Source organism: Desmodus rotundus, chromosome 5, assembly GCF_022682495.2.
Source record: "Desmodus rotundus isolate HL8 chromosome 5, HLdesRot8A.1, whole genome shotgun sequence".
NCBI lineage: Eukaryota > Metazoa > Chordata > Mammalia > Chiroptera > Phyllostomidae > Desmodus > Desmodus rotundus.
In genome coordinates, this window is record NC_071391.1 from 153,146,742 (window position 1) to 153,168,625 (window position 21,884).

At 41.6% G+C, this 21,884-nt stretch overlaps 1 protein-coding gene across 1 annotated transcript in view; it reads left to right on the top strand.

Annotated features, from left to right (window-relative positions):
- Nucleotides 1-21,884, top strand: part of HADHA (hydroxyacyl-CoA dehydrogenase trifunctional multienzyme complex subunit alpha) — a 34,752-nt gene that overhangs the window by 6,109 nt on the left and 6,759 nt on the right. The window contains exons 2-13 of the mRNA XM_053923747.2: nt 131-172; nt 268-338; nt 1,575-1,708; nt 3,526-3,664; nt 4,824-4,943; nt 6,170-6,272; nt 9,990-10,112; nt 10,550-10,668; nt 12,598-12,654; nt 14,420-14,529; nt 17,413-17,547; nt 19,881-20,052. Of these exons, the coding sequence (XP_053779722.1) occupies nt 131-172; nt 268-338; nt 1,575-1,708; nt 3,526-3,664; nt 4,824-4,943; nt 6,170-6,272; nt 9,990-10,112; nt 10,550-10,668; nt 12,598-12,654; nt 14,420-14,529; nt 17,413-17,547; nt 19,881-20,052 (1,325 nt within the window). The remainder of the gene's footprint in view (nt 1-130; nt 173-267; nt 339-1,574; nt 1,709-3,525; nt 3,665-4,823; nt 4,944-6,169; nt 6,273-9,989; nt 10,113-10,549; nt 10,669-12,597; nt 12,655-14,419; nt 14,530-17,412; nt 17,548-19,880; nt 20,053-21,884) is intronic.

The following is a 21,884-nucleotide window of genomic DNA, read 5'->3' on the forward strand; positions in this document are numbered from 1 at the left end:
AAGATATGATAGTGGTCACAGTACGGCCTAGAGCACATTGTTCTGATTATGTTTTTCTGTCACATATAACAGGTACTACAGAAATCCTGCTTTGTAAAATAATTAAGTTTGAAATCTTTTTTTCTTACAGGTTACATTTGTCGCAACTTTACAAGGTCGTCTGCTTTGCTGAGTAAGTTTAATTTCTGATTAACACGTTTACATTGCTTTTTAGATTTATCTAGCAATAAAAATGTTTACAAATAAATTTTCTTTATTTGTTTTTAGCCAGAACCCATATTAACTATGGAGTCAAAGGGGATGTGGCAGTTATCCGAATTAACTCACCCAATTCCAAGGTACCTACCTGAACTTGCTGCGGTTTGTCTCTGCTAACTACATTTGTGAATGCAGTCCGGGATGGGAAAGAAGGAAACCCACCAATCTGGCAGTAACCTTGTCGTAGGAATTTACGGTTTTCATAGTTAAACTAGTTTGACAGGTTGCCAAAGGAATAGAGTTTTCTGAAGCAGAGGTCCTTGTTTAAGAATTCTTTCTAGCTGACCTCAGGTGTCATATTAACATCAAGGATTAATAAAACTAGCCTTCTGCTGCATTGTAGAATGATGATTTATCAAATAAGAGTTGACTCACTAAATAAGAATCAAAGTACCATTTTTGTTTATAAGAATCAAAACTGACCATCTTAGCTGTGAGATTATTTAATCTGGGTTCTTCATTACCGGCCTGACATAAGTTACTATCCATAAATTAGCTGGGTTAAATGTGGTTGTTAAGCTTCCTGAGGGACATGAATGACTTAGTGGAGGTCACATATTGGAGGTCAAGTTCTGTTCAAAGTGGAGCTTTATTTGTTTTTGGCGACTTCAGCAAAGCGTATAGCATTCATCTAGTCTCTGCCAAAAAGAGTTCTATTGCAGGAGCTCATGAAAACCCCATCTCCAGTTGCTGTAAAGATATTGTATTTCAGAAATCTTCTCACCAGAGGCCTAGATGAAATGGGAGGACCTAGGTGGAAGCAACGAACAACTATAGCAAATCAAGGAAAACAGATAGTTCCCCTCACTAGAGTAATCTTGGCACCCCGACCAGTGGTTCCAACAACATGTAGCTGTGGTAGGGAATTTCAAAACTGAAGAAAAAATAATCCCTTCTATTTCAAACCCATAAATAACTACTTTTAACATTTAATCCACTTTCAGCAAACTGTTTATGAAATTAAGATCACACTATATACCTAAGTTTTATTTTTTCCCTTAACGTTATGTAAATTTTTTCCATGCCAGTCAACACTCGTAGAGTTACTTACAGCCTGTAAACTCTTAGGAACGTGGCTCTGGGTTCCTCCTTTGAGTAGACCTGTTTTTAAGGGTGCAGTTGCTCATAGTTCATCAAAACTGCCTGAATAGAAAGTCACTGGGTATTTGATTTTTTTCCCCACCTCTCCTTCTTATAACAGTATCTTCCTGATGGATAAATGTATTTCGTTCCATCAAAATAGCGGCTGATGGTGGCTCGCACATCTGGTTCTTCAAATGTAAACCCTTAGATTTATACGTGTTTCTCTTTGACAGGTAAATACACTGAATAAAGAACTACAACTGGAGTTCATAGAAGTAATGAATGAAATCTGGGCAAGTGATCAAGTCAGAAGTGCTGTCCTTATCTCCTCGAAGCCGGGCTGCTTTATTGCAGGTGCTGACATCAAGTAAGTTTCAATAGAGTTGATTTAAAAGCGGGGGGGGGGGGGGGGGGGGGTGTGGAGGGGGGGGGGTATGTAGAGCTAATTGCTTAAGCCATGTAAGACTAAATACAGACTTTCCTTAACGAATTTGAAAGCAGTTCAAACTCCTGTGTGAGTAGAATACAAAAATACTGTAAAATTAACCTAACAGTGAGATACCACTTAAAAGTTTGAAAATGCGTTAGCAGGGACTTGGGGAAATGAGAAAGTTAATGTGTTACCAGTAGGAACGCCAGTCGGCACAGCCACTTTGGAGGGCAGTTGGGCAGCACTTAGTAAAAATGCAAATGCACGTATCGTACAAACTGGTGATACCTCTTCTAGGTATGTTTGCTGGAGAAGTCCTCCCCTTTGTGTTTAAGGACCCATGTGCAAGGGTGTGCAGTCCTATGTGGTTTAAAATAGAATTTGAAACAAGCTAAATGTCTGCCATCAGGGGAATGGCTAAGGAAAATGTGGAACAGGGTACTCCAAAACAGCTCAAAGGAATTAACTAGATCTGCAACATAACACTAGTCAGAAACATGACGTTTTTTTTAAAAAGATGAGTTATAGAATGATTCACACAGTATATAGTTTATGTAAAGGTTTGTGAACCATACGTGAAACACTTCTTTATAGCATCTGTGGACACAACAGGTGGCTGCTCTGGAAGGGCGCACACACAGGCATGAATGTGTGGTTCCAGGCCAGTGAATGGCCGGCAGACCCTGAGGAATTTGTCAGACGGGACTTCACTGATGCAGCTAGTAGTTTCTTTCTCTCTTTAAATGATTGACTGTATGGCTCTAAAACCTGTTCATAATTCTTTACAGCATATATGAGAAGGAGAAGTGCTACATTAGTGTTACTTTAATGGGTTAAAATTTTAACAGTTAATTTGGCCAAAATGTGGGTATTTGTTACGCTTTGTACTTTAGGCAATGGAAACTAATATTATAGGCTTAATAATTTGTACTTAAAGTACTTGTACATTTTTAAACCTTGCTGTGCATTGTGTGCCCTTTTTTGGTTATGTAATTAGCAATTTACAAGTATTCTGTTCATTGTTTAGTTTTTAGAAAACAAAATTATCTGTATCAAATGCTTTGTCTTTAGCTCCGTGATCTGAACCTAGGGAGACACTGACACACCTGTAGCTAGCTGCATCCGTGAGAAAATACTGCAGCTCCCACGGGGCTAGCTGAGCAACGCCCAGGGTGTAAAATGGCAGAAAACTAGTTGTCCTTCGGCACAAGTACAAAATTCACTGCAGAAGTGTGTTCAGAAACAAAGTAGGAAATGAAGCAAACTGAAACTAAAGGACATCGATTACATTATCTTAGCAGATCTTTTTTTGGTCATTAGGGGATCCATTTAAGATTTTAGATGCCTGAAATCAATTTGAAAGCTTTCTTTTTCTGTGATTTTGATTGCCGTTTAATCTGAAATCTACCTGATAGGAAAAATCTTTACTCTGATCATGGAAATATTTAGCAGAAGATGATTTTCTCATGCTCAGAGCTTTGTAATCTAATGATTTGCTAATGGAAATGAAAATAAAGTTGTGCGCCACGTTCTGTTTCACGTTCTGTAGATCCAGAAATCTAACACTCTATAGAGAGATGATGTCACTGGTACTGTGCCGAGGTGGAACCATGCTTACACTTCCGAGCACTTGAAGAGTCCCCACCACGTGCTGATGTAGGCTAGGATGAGGATGTAGTACACGAGGTACTTAACAAAGTAGCCTATGGTTTCATCTTCGGTTTTTTCTGCCCTCTGCCTCCGTGCTACTGCAGCATGATAGCTTCTTGCAAGACCCCTGAAGAGGTGAGAGAAATATCACAGGAGGGTCAGAAAATGTTCGAGAAACTCGAGAAGTCTACAAAGCCAATCGTGGCAGCCATCAGTGGATCCTGCTTGGGAGGAGGCCTTGAGGTATGCATTTCTTACAAAGTCACTGTTTAGCTCATTGGGAGGGTGCACCAGCTATAAAACTTCAGGCACTGTTTTGCCTGAGAAAAGTTCTTGGAGAATCAGCTTTCTTTTTAATCTGTTTTAATCCTTGTTCTCATGGCACAACGCATGTGCACCAAAGTGTGATGTTTTCATTTGTAAACAGAACATCTCTACTAGATCTCTTAGGTCCCCTTTGAGTCTGAAAACCTTGTTCAGGTTTGCAGGGCAGAGATTCAGAAGTGTGATACATGCTCTTGAGCTGCTTAAGCCTAGTTGAGACACACAAAGCATAATATACACTTAACTGCTCTGTGAGTAGCAAAGATGGAAAATAATAAAAGATTTGACAGAAGAGATGCTTACTAGACTAGGGCATGTAGGAAAAAAGAAAGGGAAAAGAAAATAACATTCATCAAGCATCTGTCACATGCTGGGCTCTATGCTAGAGGATATAAAATTTGTAATTACTTTCACAATAATTAATTAAGGGAACCTGTACTTGGTCCTCAGCAATAGGCAGGATTTCATTCCCCAGAGCATTCCACGTGTGGTGAGGTGTGGGCAAATGCAAGGATAAGTGAAGCCTGTTAGGACGTCAGAAGTCGGCCTGCCTTATCGAAAGGAGAGTCTCCAGGGTACAGGGCTTCTTAACCTGCAGTGTGTATGCGTTTTTCCACTGAGAGCTTCCACAGCTTTCAGCAGAATTTTAAGGAAATCCGCAACCCAAAAAGAGGTTAATGAATCAAGGGAAATAAAGCTGGAAATGTAAATTGTAGAAAGCATCAAGTGCTGGCCTAAGGAAGTACAGTTTCTTCTCTGGGCCCATTCTTGCTCTAAAGTCGTCTTTAGCCCTGACCGCTGTGGCTCCCGTCGGTGGGGCGATGTCCCACAAGGGGAAAGGTTGCCATTTTGCTATCTGGTCAAGGCACATGCCAGGGTTGCAGGTTCAGTGCCAGAGGTAACCAGTCGATGTTTCTCTCTCACATGAATGTTTCTCTCCTTCTCTTCCTCCCTTCTCCTCGCTCTAAAAATAAGTAAATAAAATCTTTTTTTTAAATAAATTTTAAACCCTCACAGATCCTGAGATGTTATAAAGTTACATTTTCTAACATTCTAATTTTCTTTCATTTGTTTGAAGCTTGCCATTTCATGCCAATACAGGATAGCAACAAAAGATAAGAAAACAGCCTTAGGTGTCCCTGAAGTCTTGCTGGGACTCTTACCAGGAGCGGGAGGCACACAAAGGCTACCCAAATTGGTGAGTTTAAACCCTCCCGTGAACTTTAGAACCTTGGTACTTCTGTGCCCCTTTAGATCTATTTTTTGTTAATACAAAAGGCATAAATGTGTGTATTCACTGTAGAATCTAGAAACCAAATAAAATATGAATATTTAGGATCAATGACAGGTTTCTATTTTTGGCATTTTTTCAATTCTACTTTTACTTTTTCAGTTTCTTGATTATGATTGTTAAGCCAGGTTCTTTGTTCGTTCCTGAGGAAGGACAGAGGTAACTGAGGCACACGTCTTGCCTCTCTGGTGCTTGTGGTTTAACCTCTTCCTTCTGTGCGCGGTCCCAGTGTTGCAAAGCCGTGGGCCACGTTTCCTAATAAACAGAAGGGGCAGACCTTCCCCTGATTTGGATGATCTCGTTGTTGGATTCTATAGAACCAAAAGAGGCCCGTTAGAGTCTTGAGTTCTTAAGGAGAGGGGAAGGGCAGTCAGACCTAGAGGCTGCAGAGCTATTTAATATCCAACTTCAGAGCTTGCCAAGCCTCGCAGCTTCTGGCTCTATAGATTCCTCGATGAAAACAAGGCTCAGCAGAAACACTCTTCGGAGGGAAGTTGATATGTGTTGGGCACAGAAAAATAGGAAGAAGGTTTTATGTATTAATTTCCTGATAATAAATAGTGTACATTCCTTCATAGGAATTGTCAAGAAGATTTATCCAGAGAATGATTAAGCCAGTGTGCGTGTAGAAAATACTGCTGAGTTTCTTTCGTTTATTGTAGTTGGTATTGGAATGTTGCTGGGAGCCATTCTTCTACTATTTACCTAAGAAGCTCTTGGCTGAGTTCAGTTTTTGTTAAGCTTGAAATCCTTTCTAAAGACGTCATCAAAACTATCAGGTTTCTCAGAGTCTCTACTAGTTCCCATAGAGGAATTTTAAATGTTATATACATGATAGAGAAGAAACTTAGAATGCCATGCGTACACAATTTTAGGATACATGAAATTATTTCTCCACTTTATTAATTGTATTACAACTCTTGCATATTGAGTTAAAAGAAGAGATATAAAGACATTTTTGCTTTATCTGAAGATTTCTAATCCCAGAAGTTACCTAAATGTGATAAATGGCATAAAAAATGGGTTTGCCTTTTCTCACTTGAGTATTTATTTTGCTCAGTTGGATGATTTGTAAACTGTAATTGTCACTGATACTTTTTCCTTCTGTGTCCTGACCTTGGCGTGCATGTTAGGTGAGCATACCTGCTGCTTTTGACATGATGCTGACTGGTAGGAACATTCGTGCAGACAGAGCAAAAAGGATGGGGCTGGTTGACCAATTGGTGGAACCGCTGGGTAAGTGCGGGCATGCCTTAGAGTTGAGTCCTACAAACTTACTTATTTTCTTAAGGAGTTAATGTCTTGAATATTGGTTAGACTGAAACTCAGGCTCTTAAGGAGTGAGTCATCATTCTGAAGAGTGAAGTTTTCTAAAAATTACAATACTAAATCATTTCAACATCACCCCAGTTTCTGTTCTACTTTATTTATAATTTGGACATCAGGGGTACAGAGTTAAATCGTCATTATTTTTGGTTATTAAATTACCTGTATCATTATCCATGATAACCCACCTTCCTTTTTTGTTTTTATTTTAATAATACAATAAACTCATGAAACAACCTGAGAATATTAACAATAATTGTCATCTGCTGATGTACTACTTCCCCACATACAATTTCGTCGCCTCCCCTCACCCAAGGAAATCACTATTCTAGATTGTGTGTTCATCACCCTCTTTTATTTCTTAAAAGTCAGCACTATGGAGATGTCATTTGCGTAATAATAAATTTACCAGTTTTTGATGTACAGTTTGAATTTGGACAAATGTACGTAACTGTGTAAACACAATCATGATCATACAATAGAACATTTTAGTTTGTAGTTTTTTGTGTCTTTCATTTAGTGTAATGCCTTTGATACTCATCCACCTTGTTGCACTGTCAGCAGTGTGTCCCTTCTTACTGGTGAGGGTTATTCCGTTGTGTAGCTACACCGTGACTTGTATATCCATTCACCAAATGGTGGACAGTGAGTTGTCTCCAATTCAGGGCTGTTCTGAGTGTGGACCTGTACTTCATTTCTATTTGACAAATATCAAAGAGTAGATTGGCTGGACCATATGATAGATGTGTGTTTAACTTTTATAAAATTGTCAAACTGTTTTCCCAAAGTGGTAACACCATTTTGCACTCTGCCAGCATTATTTGAGGGCTGGCAGCGTGGGTTCTATTATAATTACCGACCACTTTGCACAGTCAGTCTTTTTTAATTTTAGATATTTTAATAGGAGTGTAGCACTGTCTCATTGTGGTTTTAATTTGTACCTTCCTAGTCACCAAAGATACTGCATTTCTTTCATGTGTTTATCTGCTTCTGTGTATCTTCTGGTGAAGTGTCTGAATGTTTTACCCATTTCGTTTGATTGGGTTTTGTTTTGTTTTATTGAGTTTTCAGAGTTCTTTATATAGCAGGATACAAGTCCTTTATGAGATTTGTGATTTTCAAATATTTTCTCCCTGTCTGTGGCTTGCCTCCATTATCTCAGAGCAGAAATTGTTGAATTTCAGTGAAATCCAAGGTCCCATGTATGGATCATGCTGTTGGCGTTGCATCTGGGAGACCTTTTTCTAACAAGACCACGGAGATTTTCTCCTGTGTTTCCCTCTGGCAGTTTTGTAGGTTAGCTCTTACATTTCGGTCTGCAATCCTTTTCAAGTTAATTTTTGTATGCGGCGTGAGGTAAAGATTGAAGGTGTTTCTGTCTGTTTGTCTGTTTGTTGGCATAAGAGTATCCCAGTGTCCTAACACAGTTTGTTGGGAAGACTCTTCTTTCCCCGTTGAACTGCCCGGACACCTTGGTTGAAATCAGTTGCCCCTCTGTGTTTGAATCTATGTCTGGATTTCCCATTTCCAGTTACCTATATATCTTCACTTAAGCCAATATCACGCTGTCTTAATTACTGTGTTTTTTTAATAACACTTGAAATCAGGGAGTGTGACCCTCTCTAACTCGGTTCTTTCTCTTCTTTCAAAATTACTTCGCCTACACTAGTTTCTTTCCGTTCACATATAAACTTCACAGTCATCGAAGCCCTATCTGTAAACACCCCTGCTCGGATTCTGAGTGACACCGCATCGAGTCACTGTCAGGCGGGGAGAACTGACATCTTCGACATGCTGAATCTTGTCATGGTGAACGTGGGGTAGCGCTCTGTTTGGGTCTTCTTCAGTCTCTCTCAGCAGTGTTCTCTGCTTTTCATTGAATAGATCTTGCACACACTTTGTTAAATGTATGCCTAAGTGTTTCATACTTTACTTTAATTTCTCCTTGTTAATTACTACTATATAAATATAATTGATTTTTATACATAGACCTTGTTTTCTGTGATTTTGCTAAATTTACTAGTTCTATTAGCTTTTTCTGTAGATTCCTAAGGACCCTCTACATAAATAATCATGTTGTCTACAAACAAAGGCATTTTGACTTCCTCCTTTCCCATCTGGACATTCGTTTCTTTTGCTTGACCGACTGCTGATGGCTAAGATCTTTGGTGTGATACTGGACAGAAGTGGGAAAGCAGCTAAGGTTAACTTGCTCCAGTGTTAGGAGGAAGCATGCGCCCTGATGCTTAATGTTAGCTATGTAGATTTTTCTTGTATGCCCTTTATCAGATTGTGGGGTTCCCTTTCATTTATATTTTGCTGAGAACAGATGTTGAATTTTGTCCAATGCTGTTTCTGCTCTTATTGAGATGATTGTGTGGGTTTTTTCTTTTTTTAGTCCGTTGGTGATGTCAGTTACCCTGATTTTTGACTATAGAACTAGCTTTGCATTCCTGGAACAAAATCCACGTAGTCATGATGTACTAAATTGTTGGCTGGATCAGCTAAAATTGTGTAAAGGATTTTTATGCCTGGTTATGAGCGGTAATTACCTCAGCGATAGTTTTCTTGTGATATTTCTGCCTGCTATTCTTATCAGGATAATGCTGGTTTAATAAAATGAGTTGGAAAATCTTCTCTTCTCTTCTCTGGAAGACTTTGTGTAGAATTGCTATTATTTCTTCCTTAAATCCTTTATAGAGTTCACTAGTGAAGTCACAGACTTGGAGTTTTCTTGTGGGAAGGTTTTCCCCTATGAACTCAGTTTCCTGAAGGGATACAGGGCTATTTGGGTTTTCCATTTCTTGAGTGAGCTGTGGCTGAATGTTTTTCAGTGATTTTGTCTGTTTGATCTAACTTACCAAAGTTATTGCAATAAAGTTTTTCATAATACTTCAAAATTATTCTTTTAATATTTTTATACTCTGGAATGGTGTCTCCTCTTTCATTCCCAACATTGATAATACATGTTTTCTCTCTTCCTGATGAGTCTGACTAGAAATTTATTAACTTTATTGATCATCTTTAAGAACCAGCTTTTAGTTTCATTGATATTTTTTCTGGTACATTTGTTTGCTATTTTATTGGTTTCAGCTATCATTCTTTCTTTCTGCTTGCTTTGGATTTAATTTACTCTTTCTCGTTTCTTAAGGTAGAACCTTACATCATTGATTTTAGGCGTTTCTTCTTTTTAACATAAACATTTAAAGCTATAAATTTCCCTCTTAGCATTGCTTTCTTTATCTGCATATTTTAATGTAATGTTTTCATTTCCCTGAATGTCAAAATATTTTCTGATTTTTTTGTGTGATTTCTTATTTGACCCACGTGTGATTTAGAAGTGTGTTAATTCCCAGATATTTGGGGGATGTGTCAGGTATCTTCCTGTTATATATTGCTAGTTTAAGTTTGTGGTGGTCAGAGTACAGTGAGTCCTCACGAGCTCGGTCCCCAGCTGGGAGGCCTAGGCCCTAACTCCTCCCCCTACCGGTCTCTCACCTGACCGACACAGAAAGCTCCTGAGCTGAGAGCCAGGACTAGGGCCTCTTGCCTTGTCGTGCTGGTCCTTTGCCTCCAGGGACTGATCTAAGCCCAATTTGCATCCCAGTCTGTTGTTCCTTTTTACAGGACCAGGAATCAAACCTCCAGAGGAACGGACTGTTGAATACCTAGAAGAAGTTGCAGTTACTTTTGCCAAAGGACTAGCTGATAAGAAAATCTCTTTAAAGAGAAACAGGGGATTAATGGAAAGTGAGTGTTGTTAAAAAAACAAGGCAATGCTTCGTTGCAAGGAGTTTAACTTTATTTGCTATAACTTTTAAGTGAGGAAGAGGTAAGTGAATCATTTACTAGAAGCATGGAGTCAGCCTTGGGGGTGCGGTAGCTCTGCTCTGGGGCAGCTCCTGAACCTTACACTGCCTAGTTAAAAACGTTGTTTGAAAACTTCCACAGAAAATTTTTAGCATTAGTACAAAAGAAGAACACTACAAGACCTAGCTTTAGAATTTATCACCTAATGAAACTGTGTTTAAAAGAGTGCTGAGATTGAACTTTAGATTCTGTGTATCAGAGTAAAGAGCAGTTCTTTCAGGTAGCTAGAACGCCTGCATTTTTATGGAGTTTACAGAACAAACTAACAAGGAATTTGCTCATTGCCAATAAGTGTCTAAAAGCATTTTACCTTACAGAATTGACGTCGTACGCCATGAGTATTCCATTTGTCAGGCAGCAAGTGTACAAAAAGGTGGAAGAACAAGTACGAAAGCAGACCAAAGGCCTTTATCCTGCGCCTCTGAAAATAATTGACGTGAGTCTTTTTCCCCCACTCTCAGGTCCCATGTATTTTCTCCCTTTGTATATAGCACGGCACTCTCACCACCCCTCTGGCCTGTGTGCACCAGTACAGAACGTCTGCATTCTGCTATTGAAGTACCCTCCAAAAATAAGGAAGAACACAACAAACTATAGGGATTCATATAAACTGTTGTATTTGGGGATAATGCATCATACTTAATTAGTTGATGAGTTTAAAACTGTCACTTATAAACCAGGATGGAATTTCTGTCATGTCAGTATAACAAGGCTAGTAAAATACTGAGCATTTATAGAAACGTAGTTGAAACAAAAATTGATGACTGTATTTTATCCTTTGTCAAAACCGTTGTCGGTAACTACAGTGTCTCATTCATCGATTTCCTCATTGCCATAATTACAAAAAAGCTGTAACGATGTTGAGAAATTCTGAACAGAACGAAGAGAATAGGTGAAACAATCGTAGGGTTAAAGAAACTTTTTTCTAAAGGTAGACTTTGAAACAGAACTCTTTGCTCTGGAAAGTCTAAGATTAAGAGAGCATATAACTAAAAACATCAGAATTGGAGAATGAGTTAGTCAACAGATATATTTTGAGCAGGAGACACTGAAGTACATAAATACGAAACATGATCCCCTACCTCCATTCATTTCCCAGTCCGGGCTGGGGAGATGAGACACAGGTATGTGGTGAGGCAGATAACAGTGTAAGTGACATTATAAAAGCAGCATAGAAATTTTGCCAGCTAATTGGGACAGAGGAGAATTGCCGAGTGCACAGAGGAGGGAACCGTCACCATGGGCCAAAAGAGATCAGGAAAAGCGGAGTTGGCCTGCACCCTGGAAAGTGGGTAGAGAGTAGGTGGAGGGAAAGTGGCTCCAGGCAGAGTTGGCATTGTGAGCAAAGTTACAGGAGGTGGAAAACAGCAGGCTCTTCAAGAGACCTAAAATGAAATCAGTTTTTGTAGGAGGACGGTGAAGTGTCTGCAGAACAGCAGATCAAAGCTAGATTTTAGAAGGTTGGTCAATAATGAATTAAGAAATTTGACCTTGGTTCTGTGTAGACCACAGAGAACCATTGTCATGGTAGTGAGTCAGAGAAAATGGATTAGAGAGAAACAAAGTAGAGCCATGAATTAGGAAGCTACCTTGTTATCCCACACTTGAAGTTCAAATAAGACCCTGAGATATACTAGTAAAAATAGGCAGGTAGTGAGAGACTCACCAAAGACAGACATGAGTTAAGTTTGAGAAGTGTTGAGTGTAGGTATTTGAGGAAATTCAGGCATCGGTAGTGTAGATGGAGATGTCAATTAAGGATGTAGCTCTATGTTTGTTTTGATTTGTCATTCCAATAAGTTACAGTGATTGAGTACAGGGTCATCTCTTCATCTTTTCTATTTGCCATTGTACTTAGGATAGAACCTACCCCAAATGTTAAGTTCAGTTTCATAGAGTTTGTGATTAATGTGGTAAGCTAGGTGAGGTGTTTGAGGAGGAGAGCAGAGAGGGAGAAAAGGCCTGAAGGTGAAGCTTTGGGGATCTGCCCTCTGGTAGAGAGCTGGTGAAAAGCTGGACGAGCAATTCAAGCGGACTTGGAGAGGGGCGGCAACAACTCTTTCTCTGACAAAATAATAGGGTTCAAAGGTGGACGAGGAGGTGGAGTTCGAGCTATAGAATGTCTTTGTCTTCCTATTCTGACTTTTTAAATTCTATTTATTTCCTTCCATTTTTTGATGAGCTTGGTTGGCTCTAGCCTCAGAGACAGAGAATTAAGTCGGCCTTAAGTAACCAGGCACTAAATCCTCTCCTTTTCCTCACTCCAATCTAGTCTTTAAAAACTAACACTAGGGATTTCATTCAGCATTCGTACATCTTGCCAATCCACTCCAACAATGAATAAGTATCTTGTATGTTTTTTCAGGTGGTAAAAACTGGACTTGAGCAAGGGAAAGAGGCTGGCTATCTCGCTGAATCTCAGGTAAAGTTCTTTTCTTTTGATTTTTTTTTTTTGTTATTAGATACAAGAAAGCCAAAGATCTAAAACTGTACAAAACTGAAAAAAAGAAAAAGTATCCAAAGCCTAGTAAAACTTTTTCTCCAGTGGTTTTCATTTCTTCTGATAAATCTCAGGCAGCAAGTAGATGCAAGAAAGCTCTGGCGGTCCCAGACATTTGAACTTGCTCTTAATAATGAAGGTATTGAATATAACTAGGAAGAGCAGGGGCAGAGTTACAATCCTTTCGGAATGAAGCGCGGACATTGTGTTCTACAGTCCGGCTGGTTTTGTTGTGATAAAATGAAAACATTGATAGATAAGTCCGATCCTTATTTGTTAGGGCCTAACAAACAAGAGATAAACTTTGAAGCCCAGCCTCTCTTTGGTGAATTAGAAAGTGAAAAGAAATGTTTTGTACCCACTAAAAAAAGAAGAGAAGGGACACAGGGTCCAGCCTCCCCCCTTCCACTTTGAGTTGGTGACGTGACAAATTTAAGTGGTTTGGTTGTTTTTAAGTTTTAAGCAATCACTGAAGAGTGATTATTCTTTGATAATAAGACAAAAGGTGTGCAAAGAGCTTAAGACAAGTTCCAGAGAAAACATGGCCTGTACTCTATTGCTTATTGCCTTGCACTTCTGGTTCCTTCTTTTCTGTCATAACTACCTATACGTAGTCATGTGTACAGGAAAATTGAAGCATATTTTATAAATCAAAATTGTGAGCATGATACTCACTATCTCCTGTCTGTTCTATTTAGCACAACCCACTAAGTTCATGACCACTAATGGGTTTCTACCCACAGTTTGAAAATCACTGGTTTATTTATTTATTTATTTTTTAATCTTTTTGAAAATCACTGGTTTATTGAATAATACCTACTATATCAAGATTAGTAAAGCATTAATTCTGTAGAACATTGTTTAATGCTTTATTAGGACCTAATAGCAACTTTATTAGAGGGATTCCTTCTTTGAAATACCATTGGAAACCATGTAGTTATACCAGCCAATCCTGGTATTATTGCTGATGACAGTAGCTAACACGGAGACCCTAGCCATTTGGCTGGTGTTCTCATTTCATCCCCGCCGCGCTGTAAATAGGCATCGTTTTTCCGTTGTGGAAGGATGAAGAAGGCCTCACGGCTGGGAAGTGGCAGAGCCAGGATTCATACCCAGCTCTGTCAAACCCAGGCTCTAAATCTCATGCTACTCCCCGCTGGGTTGAGACTTGTTCTCAGTAAGCGGCAAGGTACTCTTTAAAGTGGTTTGGGACCATGTGGGCCACCTGCTAGAGGCCAGTGGAAAGAGAAATGGAGTTGGGCGTCATACTGCTTGAGTTCACCTTCCGTCTTCGCCACTCTGAGGCAGTGTGACTCTGAGCAAGGTCACTTAACTTTTCTGGGCCTCCTCTTCCCGATCTTTCAAAGGAGGGGTTGGTTGAGAGGATTGTGGAGACCATTTTGGCTCTGACACTCTGGTTCCATGAGAACGGTTACCACAGCGCTAGTGTAGAGCATGGGAGCACAGTTATATCTGGAACCTTTTCAAAGCTGTAGTCGGAAAGCGCTGCAGATGAGTGGGGAAGGGACATCCGTGGGAGACAGACTCCGCGGCCCAGGCACTGCGAGACCTGAGGAGCTGTGGCTCGCATGCGTCACCTCTGCTCCCCAGGGAAACCGAACCGGAGGGGTCCACATCACCGAGACTGTGAAGTTCTACCTTTTCTTGTTCCCTTTTCACATTTCAGAAATTTGCCGAGCTCGCGATGACCAAAGAATCAAAGGCCTTGATAGGATTGTATCATGGTCAGGTCCTGTGCAAGAAGAATAAATTTGGATCTCCGCAGAAGGAGGTTAAGTAAGTTAACTCTACCTAGGAAGCCCTTGTGGATTTTGTGATGTGCTGAGCTTGCAGCTGTCTTTGGAGGTCTGCAGAGCTAGGTTTATATCTTCGATCTTGCCATGAACTCCTTCTGTCCGAGCACGTTAGATGCCCATTCCTACCAGGAACTTCTTGGCTGTCAAAGCTGGGCCCGTGTTAAGTTTTCTGCAGCCCTCTCTGATGGTTCCTGTGGAGGCTTCCTTGTCTCACCACTGATGTTCCTGAGGAGTCTGGTTTAGGTGCCCCCTTCCCGAACCAAACACACACACTGTGCCCTGTTTCATGATCTCGTCTCTCCCTGTGACTTCAGATACCGTTTCTGGAAACTCACACTTCTGCCCCATTAAAAAACATAAGCCTCATTCTAATTGCTAAAAGCTTGTCCTTCTTTTTGCTTACCACCTAAGCATTTGAGATTCTACTTACCTGTGTCATATGTATTCTCTTCAGCAAGCCTTTCAATGTTATGCTTCCTAACGAGCTCTTCAGCCTTTTAAATTTAATAATGCCTCTGCACTCACCGTCTTGCTCAGCGCTTCTCAACCTGGGTGGTGTTGCTCCCCAGGGGACACTTAACAATGTCTGGAAATGTTTTAGTTGTCACAACTGGAGGGGGGGCGGTGCCACTGGCATATAGTGGCTAGAGGCCAGGGATGCTGCTAAACATCCCAAAGATGAGCCCCCACAACAAAGAATTATTTTTTTCTAAAATGTCAGTAGTGCCAAGGTTGAGAAATACTCTTCTAGATGAATTACAGTGAGGGATTTAAGAAAAGCAGCTAATGTTACTACCTTCTCTGTCCCTTCACCTTTAAGGAGATTTCAATTCAAAATAGAAGGTAAAATGGGCAAGAAATCTGGATGAGACAGATGAGAGGGCAGATTTCCAGACAGACTGTGAACTGCAGCCGTAAATCCTCCAGCACGCGCGGTGGCCGGCATCATCTGGGTGCGTTTGTCTCGCGTAGTACTGGCAGGGTCTCACGTTCAGTGGGCAAGGTCAATTCCTTCCGTGTTGACGGCGGCCACTTAAATCTGCATGTGCTCATGGGTCCTGCAGAAATCAAACAGGTGGACAAGGACGACGGGGCCACCCATTCCCAATGCACAGCATAAACAGAGGACAGCTAATGCTACTGATTTCTGTTATATAAGAGGGAGAGACTGCACTTTGCAATAGAAGAGGGTGCTCTTCAATTTACACACCTAATTAACCACTCCAGACTCCTGTTCCCGTCTGCATGTACCATTGAGAAGTATGTGCACCTGGAGAAGGTGGTGGTGTGTACCAGATACACCAGAAAGACAGGCCACAGCCACGTGAAACGAATATGAGAAGAAAAAAATGAGAATCAAAATACTGAAGCTTATGAAAACTCTCCCCCAAAACAACATCCACAATGGAGGACATTTATAACAGAACACTTCCAAACTTGAATTAAATATCCTTAAAACAAGCACGTGCAGATGAGAAAAAAAAATCACCTGAATCAAAATTTAAAGCTCCGAACTAAATGGATAGAAAAATATGATCTAAGAGTTGACCTAACTAGGGAAATAAATAAGGAAGGAAAAGATAATAGCATCTAAAAATGAAGGACAGATTATAACATACCCAAGGCAGAATAGGTTGAGTTGAAAATTTAATGAAAAACATTAAATTTTCTCTTCAATTTTACTCTTGAAAAAAGAGTGTCCCCCCTCTCTGCTTTCCCAGTGGTGGAGTCATTTGTAAAACAAATTTTAAATTTTGAAGCAGTAAATGTATCAATCTTTTTTCAGCCCTGTTCTTTATATTTCTCCACCCTATTTTCTCATTGTTCTCCAATTATTTAACACTCACCGTATAAATATTTTTATTCTTTTAAAACTACATTTGAAAGATGTTCCCAGGACTTGAAATTAGGTTTCCTTTTGGGTCACGAATATGATTTTTTTTTTAATTAGAATTGTTAGGAATGAAATTTTATCTTACATTATAACTCTAGATCTGCCGTGCTATAAACTTGGCCTTCTGTTATGAAAGAAGTTGTCATGGAAAAAGAAATTTATTTAGTTACTATGGGACCACCCATATTGTTCCAGAACTATGGAAAACTAAAAGTAACCAGATACGATCTCTAGCCTCAAAACACTTAGAAAGTAATTGAAGAGACAAAAATAATGGCCATGAAGCCATTCCAAAATACTGTAGAGTAAACCAAGTGGTCCTGACAAGTTCAAGAGGAATTCAGGACTGGAAGAGGCAGGACTGTGCGTGCGTGCGGGTGCTGGAGGCAAGGGTAAGGTCTGGAAGCAAGGCGGCTCCAAGAGACTTTGGACTAATCCAAGTAGGGGTGATAAAGGCACAGATTTCAGGAGAAAAGAGAGATGACTGGAAGATGGTAAAATCACTAACAAAGAAGTAGCTGGAGGAAGAGCAGCTGGTCTTTGGGCACATCAATGCAACCCGGGCTTTTTTCTCTGGAAAACAAAAACACTTAGGATGACTTAGGCATAAACCAAGTTTTCAGTGATCTCAGGCGTGATTGAAGAGCAATGTAATTTGATCTTCTTGGGTAGGCCAATTCTTTTTCTTTCTTACTGTAGTTATTGGGGTGACAGTTAATAAAATTATATATAGGTTTCAGGTGTGCAATTCTAATGGGTAGGCCCATTCTTGTAGACCTAATGGATTTTTACGTTTAACTTAGAAAATCATTTCTTGAAGGTATATTCTTACAGATAAAAATTATTTGACATACCTTATTGTTGTGCCTGCTTCAGTTGGCTTTTTAGATAATAACTGGGGCAGTCCCCCACTGGTACTGAGATGATTGAAAGCTGTTTACTGAGAGCCATTCTGTCCTTGCCTTCCAGGCACCTGTCCGTCCTTGGCGCAGGGCTGATGGGGGCCGGCATCGCCCAAGTCTCCGTGGACAAGGGCATGAAGACTACACTTAAAGATGCCACACTAGGCGGGCTGAGCCGAGGACAGCAACAGGTGTTCAAAGGGTAAGTCTGCCTTCGCTGGGAGTTAGAACAGCTTTGGTGGGGCGGGGGGGTGCCATCACGGATTCCTTTTTCCTGAACACGGTGAAAACGAGATACTCCATAGTTAAGTTTCCTTTGATTTTTGGAAACAGTAATGCCTTCCTTCACTTTGTGTTGGTACAGGTATTACAAACCATTAGCATCATTGAATGCAGAAGAAAAAACCTACAGATATTTCAAAACGCCATTTACTTTGTGCTGGGATGTCAGACTAGAACTTGCGGTGTTTGTGCGTTTTGACAGTCCCCATGTAAATAGCTGTGTGGCTAGGGAACACTGAAACAGCAGGGCTGTCCCCGTGGAGAGAACTGAGGTGTGGCTGTCAGGAAGTGGGTGCTGACCGCATGTGGAAGGCAGGACCGGGGCCAGGGCTCCTGAACCTGTATTTGTTGACTGGCGCTGCTGTGGAGAAGCAAGTAACTGGTTCGGTTCCGCAGTGTCTGAGGCTTTACAAGACTGTCTGCATCTTACTTCTGAATTAACAAGGAATAAAAATTATTCTCCCTCCCGTTTGCCTATCCCCTAGCCCCACTGCCACACACGCCCACTGCCTGTTTTGCCGAGGGGAAGAGGGGAGCAGCAGCTTCGCCAAACTGGAGATTGGTTTCAGCTCAGTTCTCTGCTCCTCTGTCATAGACTAGCTGGCTGCACTTGGACTGTCCTGCATGGGACTTTTAGCCGAGTGAGCATTTTCTGTTTCTTAAATGGACTGTGTAGCTGAAGCATGGTTTTACCCCTTTTCTGCAGAGAAGCTAATATGTTGTCACCATAACGCTTTCCAGGACCTGGCAGGTGTAATCATTTTGGCAGATTATTTTAAGATAGCAAGGAGTTAGAGTAAAAGAAAGGGCATGTGCCAGGTACCAGCATTGGCTGAGACTAGCCCCCAAGCGTCCCCAAACAGCACTTCGTACAGCCACCTACAGAGAACTTGCGCCTGTCAGATAGCTTCCTGCTCTTGACCTCTTTGGGGTCCAGGTGCCCTGGTGTCCCTTTTGCCTGAGAAACATCAGGCTCTGGTGAATGTCCCTCAGCATACTGCTGACTAGGGACCGGCATTTGGTTTCATTAGGCATTAGATTTAGAACAACTAAGAATATTTTGAACTTTTGGTTCAAAACATTTTGGTTGCTGACCACTGACAAGGCTGTCAGGAACCAGGAGTTTTGAACCCATACTTTTAAGGCTTGAATTCTTCTTTGAACTTCTTTGAATCTTGTGGCTTTTTTTAAAAGAGAACTTTATTTTAATAAAAACGTTTGGTTTTTGAGCAAGCTCCCTCCCCTACCATTAGAAGGTAGTTTTATCACTAAAAAGCAATTATCTTGTGGCCTTAGTTTTTCTTTTGGTTAAGGAAATTCGTGAATGGGTTTAGCTCCATTCTTCATTCAGACGAAAACTCCCAGCCATTTATTCTGAAAATGTGGTCAGGTGAAAACCTGAGGAAGCCTGTTTTCCTGAGCAGGTAAAAAACCATCAGGTAAATGTGTGCGTGGCAGGAACCCTCCTCAGCTCCCTGTGAGAGAGAAGGGACCTGGAGCTAATGTTTCATGTGATCGCTACACTGTGCTGTGAGGCACTGACCGGGAAGCAGATTAAGAACATAAGAAATAACCCTTGGTCTCTGTCCTCTAGAAGATTGTAATTACAGCCCTGGCTGGTATAGTTCAGTGGGTTGAGCGTGGGCCTGTGAACCAAAGGGTTGCTGGTTCGATACCCAGTCAGGGCACATGCCTGGGCTGCAGGCCAGGTCCCCAGTTGGGAACACATAAGGAGCAACTACACATTGATATTTCTCTCCCTCTCTCCTTCCCTTCCCCTCTCTCCAAATAAATAAATAAAATCTTTTTTAAAAATAAAAGAAAAGATTATAATTACAGAATAACAAAATGATGTATAAGCAAGTATAACTGCACAGGGTCTAGGGCGTGGGGTGGCTCTTTGCCCTGTTGTAGGCAGAGAATTACCAGAGCTGCTCTTTCATTTTGCCATTCTAGCATTCATGTTACTCCTCTTGGCAGATCCAACTGTTTTATGAATGATACAGTTTCTGTAAGTTGGGAAGTTCGAGGCATCTTGTAGTAGGAAGAATGTGGGCCCAAGGGTTACCTGTGTGAACGCTTGTGCCTGCTAACCTGGTACCTGGTCGTTCGACCGTGAGGCCCCTGAGCCTTTCTGCGTGTGTGAGCTCCCTCACAATGGGGGGATACTGTCTGGCCCGTGGGCACCCCATAAGTGTTAGTTTCCTGCTCTTCCCCTTTGACTAGGAATGTGTTTTGTTTTTTTTTTTCTAGATTGAATGATAAAGTGAAGAAGAAAGCTCTGACGTCATTTGAAAGAGACTTCATTTTCAGCAACTTGACTGGGCAGCTTGATTACCAGGGTTTTGAAAAGTCCGACATGGTGATTGAAGCTGTTTTTGAGGACCTCAGTCTTAAGCACAGAGTGCTAAAGGAGGTAGAAGCGGTAAGTAAGGGGCCGGTCGTGCTTGCTTCCTAGTGTGTGTGGCGGACACAGGGACGGAGTTGTTACAGGAGCTGTTGGAAACTCGTGGTTCTTGCTGTAGGGCTATTCATTTCCAGACCTGAGTTTTTATTGAGCTCATACACACTGCATATGAGCTCATAAAGGTCAGCTCTAAGTCCTACAGGAAGAAAATCAAATAGCTTGTTATCTGAGGTGCAGAGCTTGCTAGCTGCCGTCTCCCACCGTCACCCGAATATACGGATAGCCACATGGAGTATGTATAGCCAGGCGTCTTGCTGCTTACGGGTGGTCGTAAGCCACAGCCAAACTTCTTCAGCTCTAGGCAGCAAAGAGGGGAGAAACAGTTTCTCCAGGCAGGATTCAAATGTCCGTTTTATGGAAATACTGCTTTGGTCTTTGTTGCAAAGGCTCTACGTAGCCAGTTCTTGAGATGGGATGACGTGAGCGAAACAAGTACTTGTGGTATGGAGTCCAGAAAAGAAGAAATGGCCGTAATCCAGGCATGAGACAGAGCCGGGACCTAGACCGGCCTGCACTCGGGTAAACAGACTGTGGGCTAATAAACGATATAAACAAAGTGGCACTGACTTGGCAGCGCGCTAGGTGCTGTGCGTAGGGGGCCGTGCTCTTGAGCTGCCTGCCTGGGTGAGGACTACCCCTGCTCCAAGGCGGAACCTAAGGAGGGTTCGGGAACTGAAGACAGGCAGCTCTGTTTGGCACAGGTGCCACTCGTGAGACACACATTCCAAATCCTTTTCTTATACACAGCGTGATGCCGGATGTAGCTGAGGAAGGAAGTTCAGAAAAGCTGGGTGGGTTTGCATTCCTTCTCTGCTGGGTGGCACTTCAGCCTAGACATGAAGATGATCTTGCCAGGGCTCCACTGAGCCAGTGACAGGTAGAACGTGAGGAGCAGCAGAAGCAGACACAGCCAGAGTGGAGAGAGGCACACTGCCCACTGAGTGGGTGATATTTGCTCTTGGAAAACCTGGGTTTGCGAGGATCAGTATGGAGGAAAGTTTGTTAGTTTAGCGGTTGGGAAGCCAGTGGTAAAGGAAAAGGGGAGAGAGACCCGATCAAGAGAAGTGCAGACTAGGAATAAGTCAGTAGAGTAGTTCCAGTGGAAACAGAAAGGTTATTATGAGAGAAAAAGAGATGGGCAGGGCCTCGAAGGGAAAGAGAAGTAAAGCAGAGGGGGAGGCACGGTGGGAAGTGATTAGAGAGAGAGAAAGGGGGGGGGGGCTCTCAGGGAATCATCAATTTTTAGTAGAGTGGAGAAAAGAGATGCCAGCTTTGGGAAGGAAGATTATTACTAAAGGTAAAATCCAAAATATTCTGTGTATCTTAGCTTCTTATATAACGTCAGATGCCTTTACTTTCTTAGTGAAGCTAGTAAAATCATCTAAGGTAGGAGATACTCGAAGTTATTCAGAGAAGAGAAGACAGGAGTCGGGTCCTGTTAGGAGGTCATCAAGGTCGTCTTCTTGTCTATGTTTTCTGTGTAAGAAAAACTTAGAGCTGTGTTTACATGACACTTTAAGGACTGAGAACTTCTCTTCCTCTGCTCAGAACTGAACTCACTCCTTTGTCATTCTGCATAATCCTTGTCTCCAGACCCCTCCCGGTCCTGGTTGTCCCTTTTAGTGTCTTCTGCATGTCCCAGTGCTCTATTGCCGTGTGACAAACCACTGTAACAACAGTTCACAGCTCTGCAGTTTGGGTAGGACTTCGCAGCGGCAGCTGGGCACTCCGCGACTTCACACGCAGCCGAAAGCTGGGTTGGGGCACGCAGTGCTCCTCCACGTAGCCTG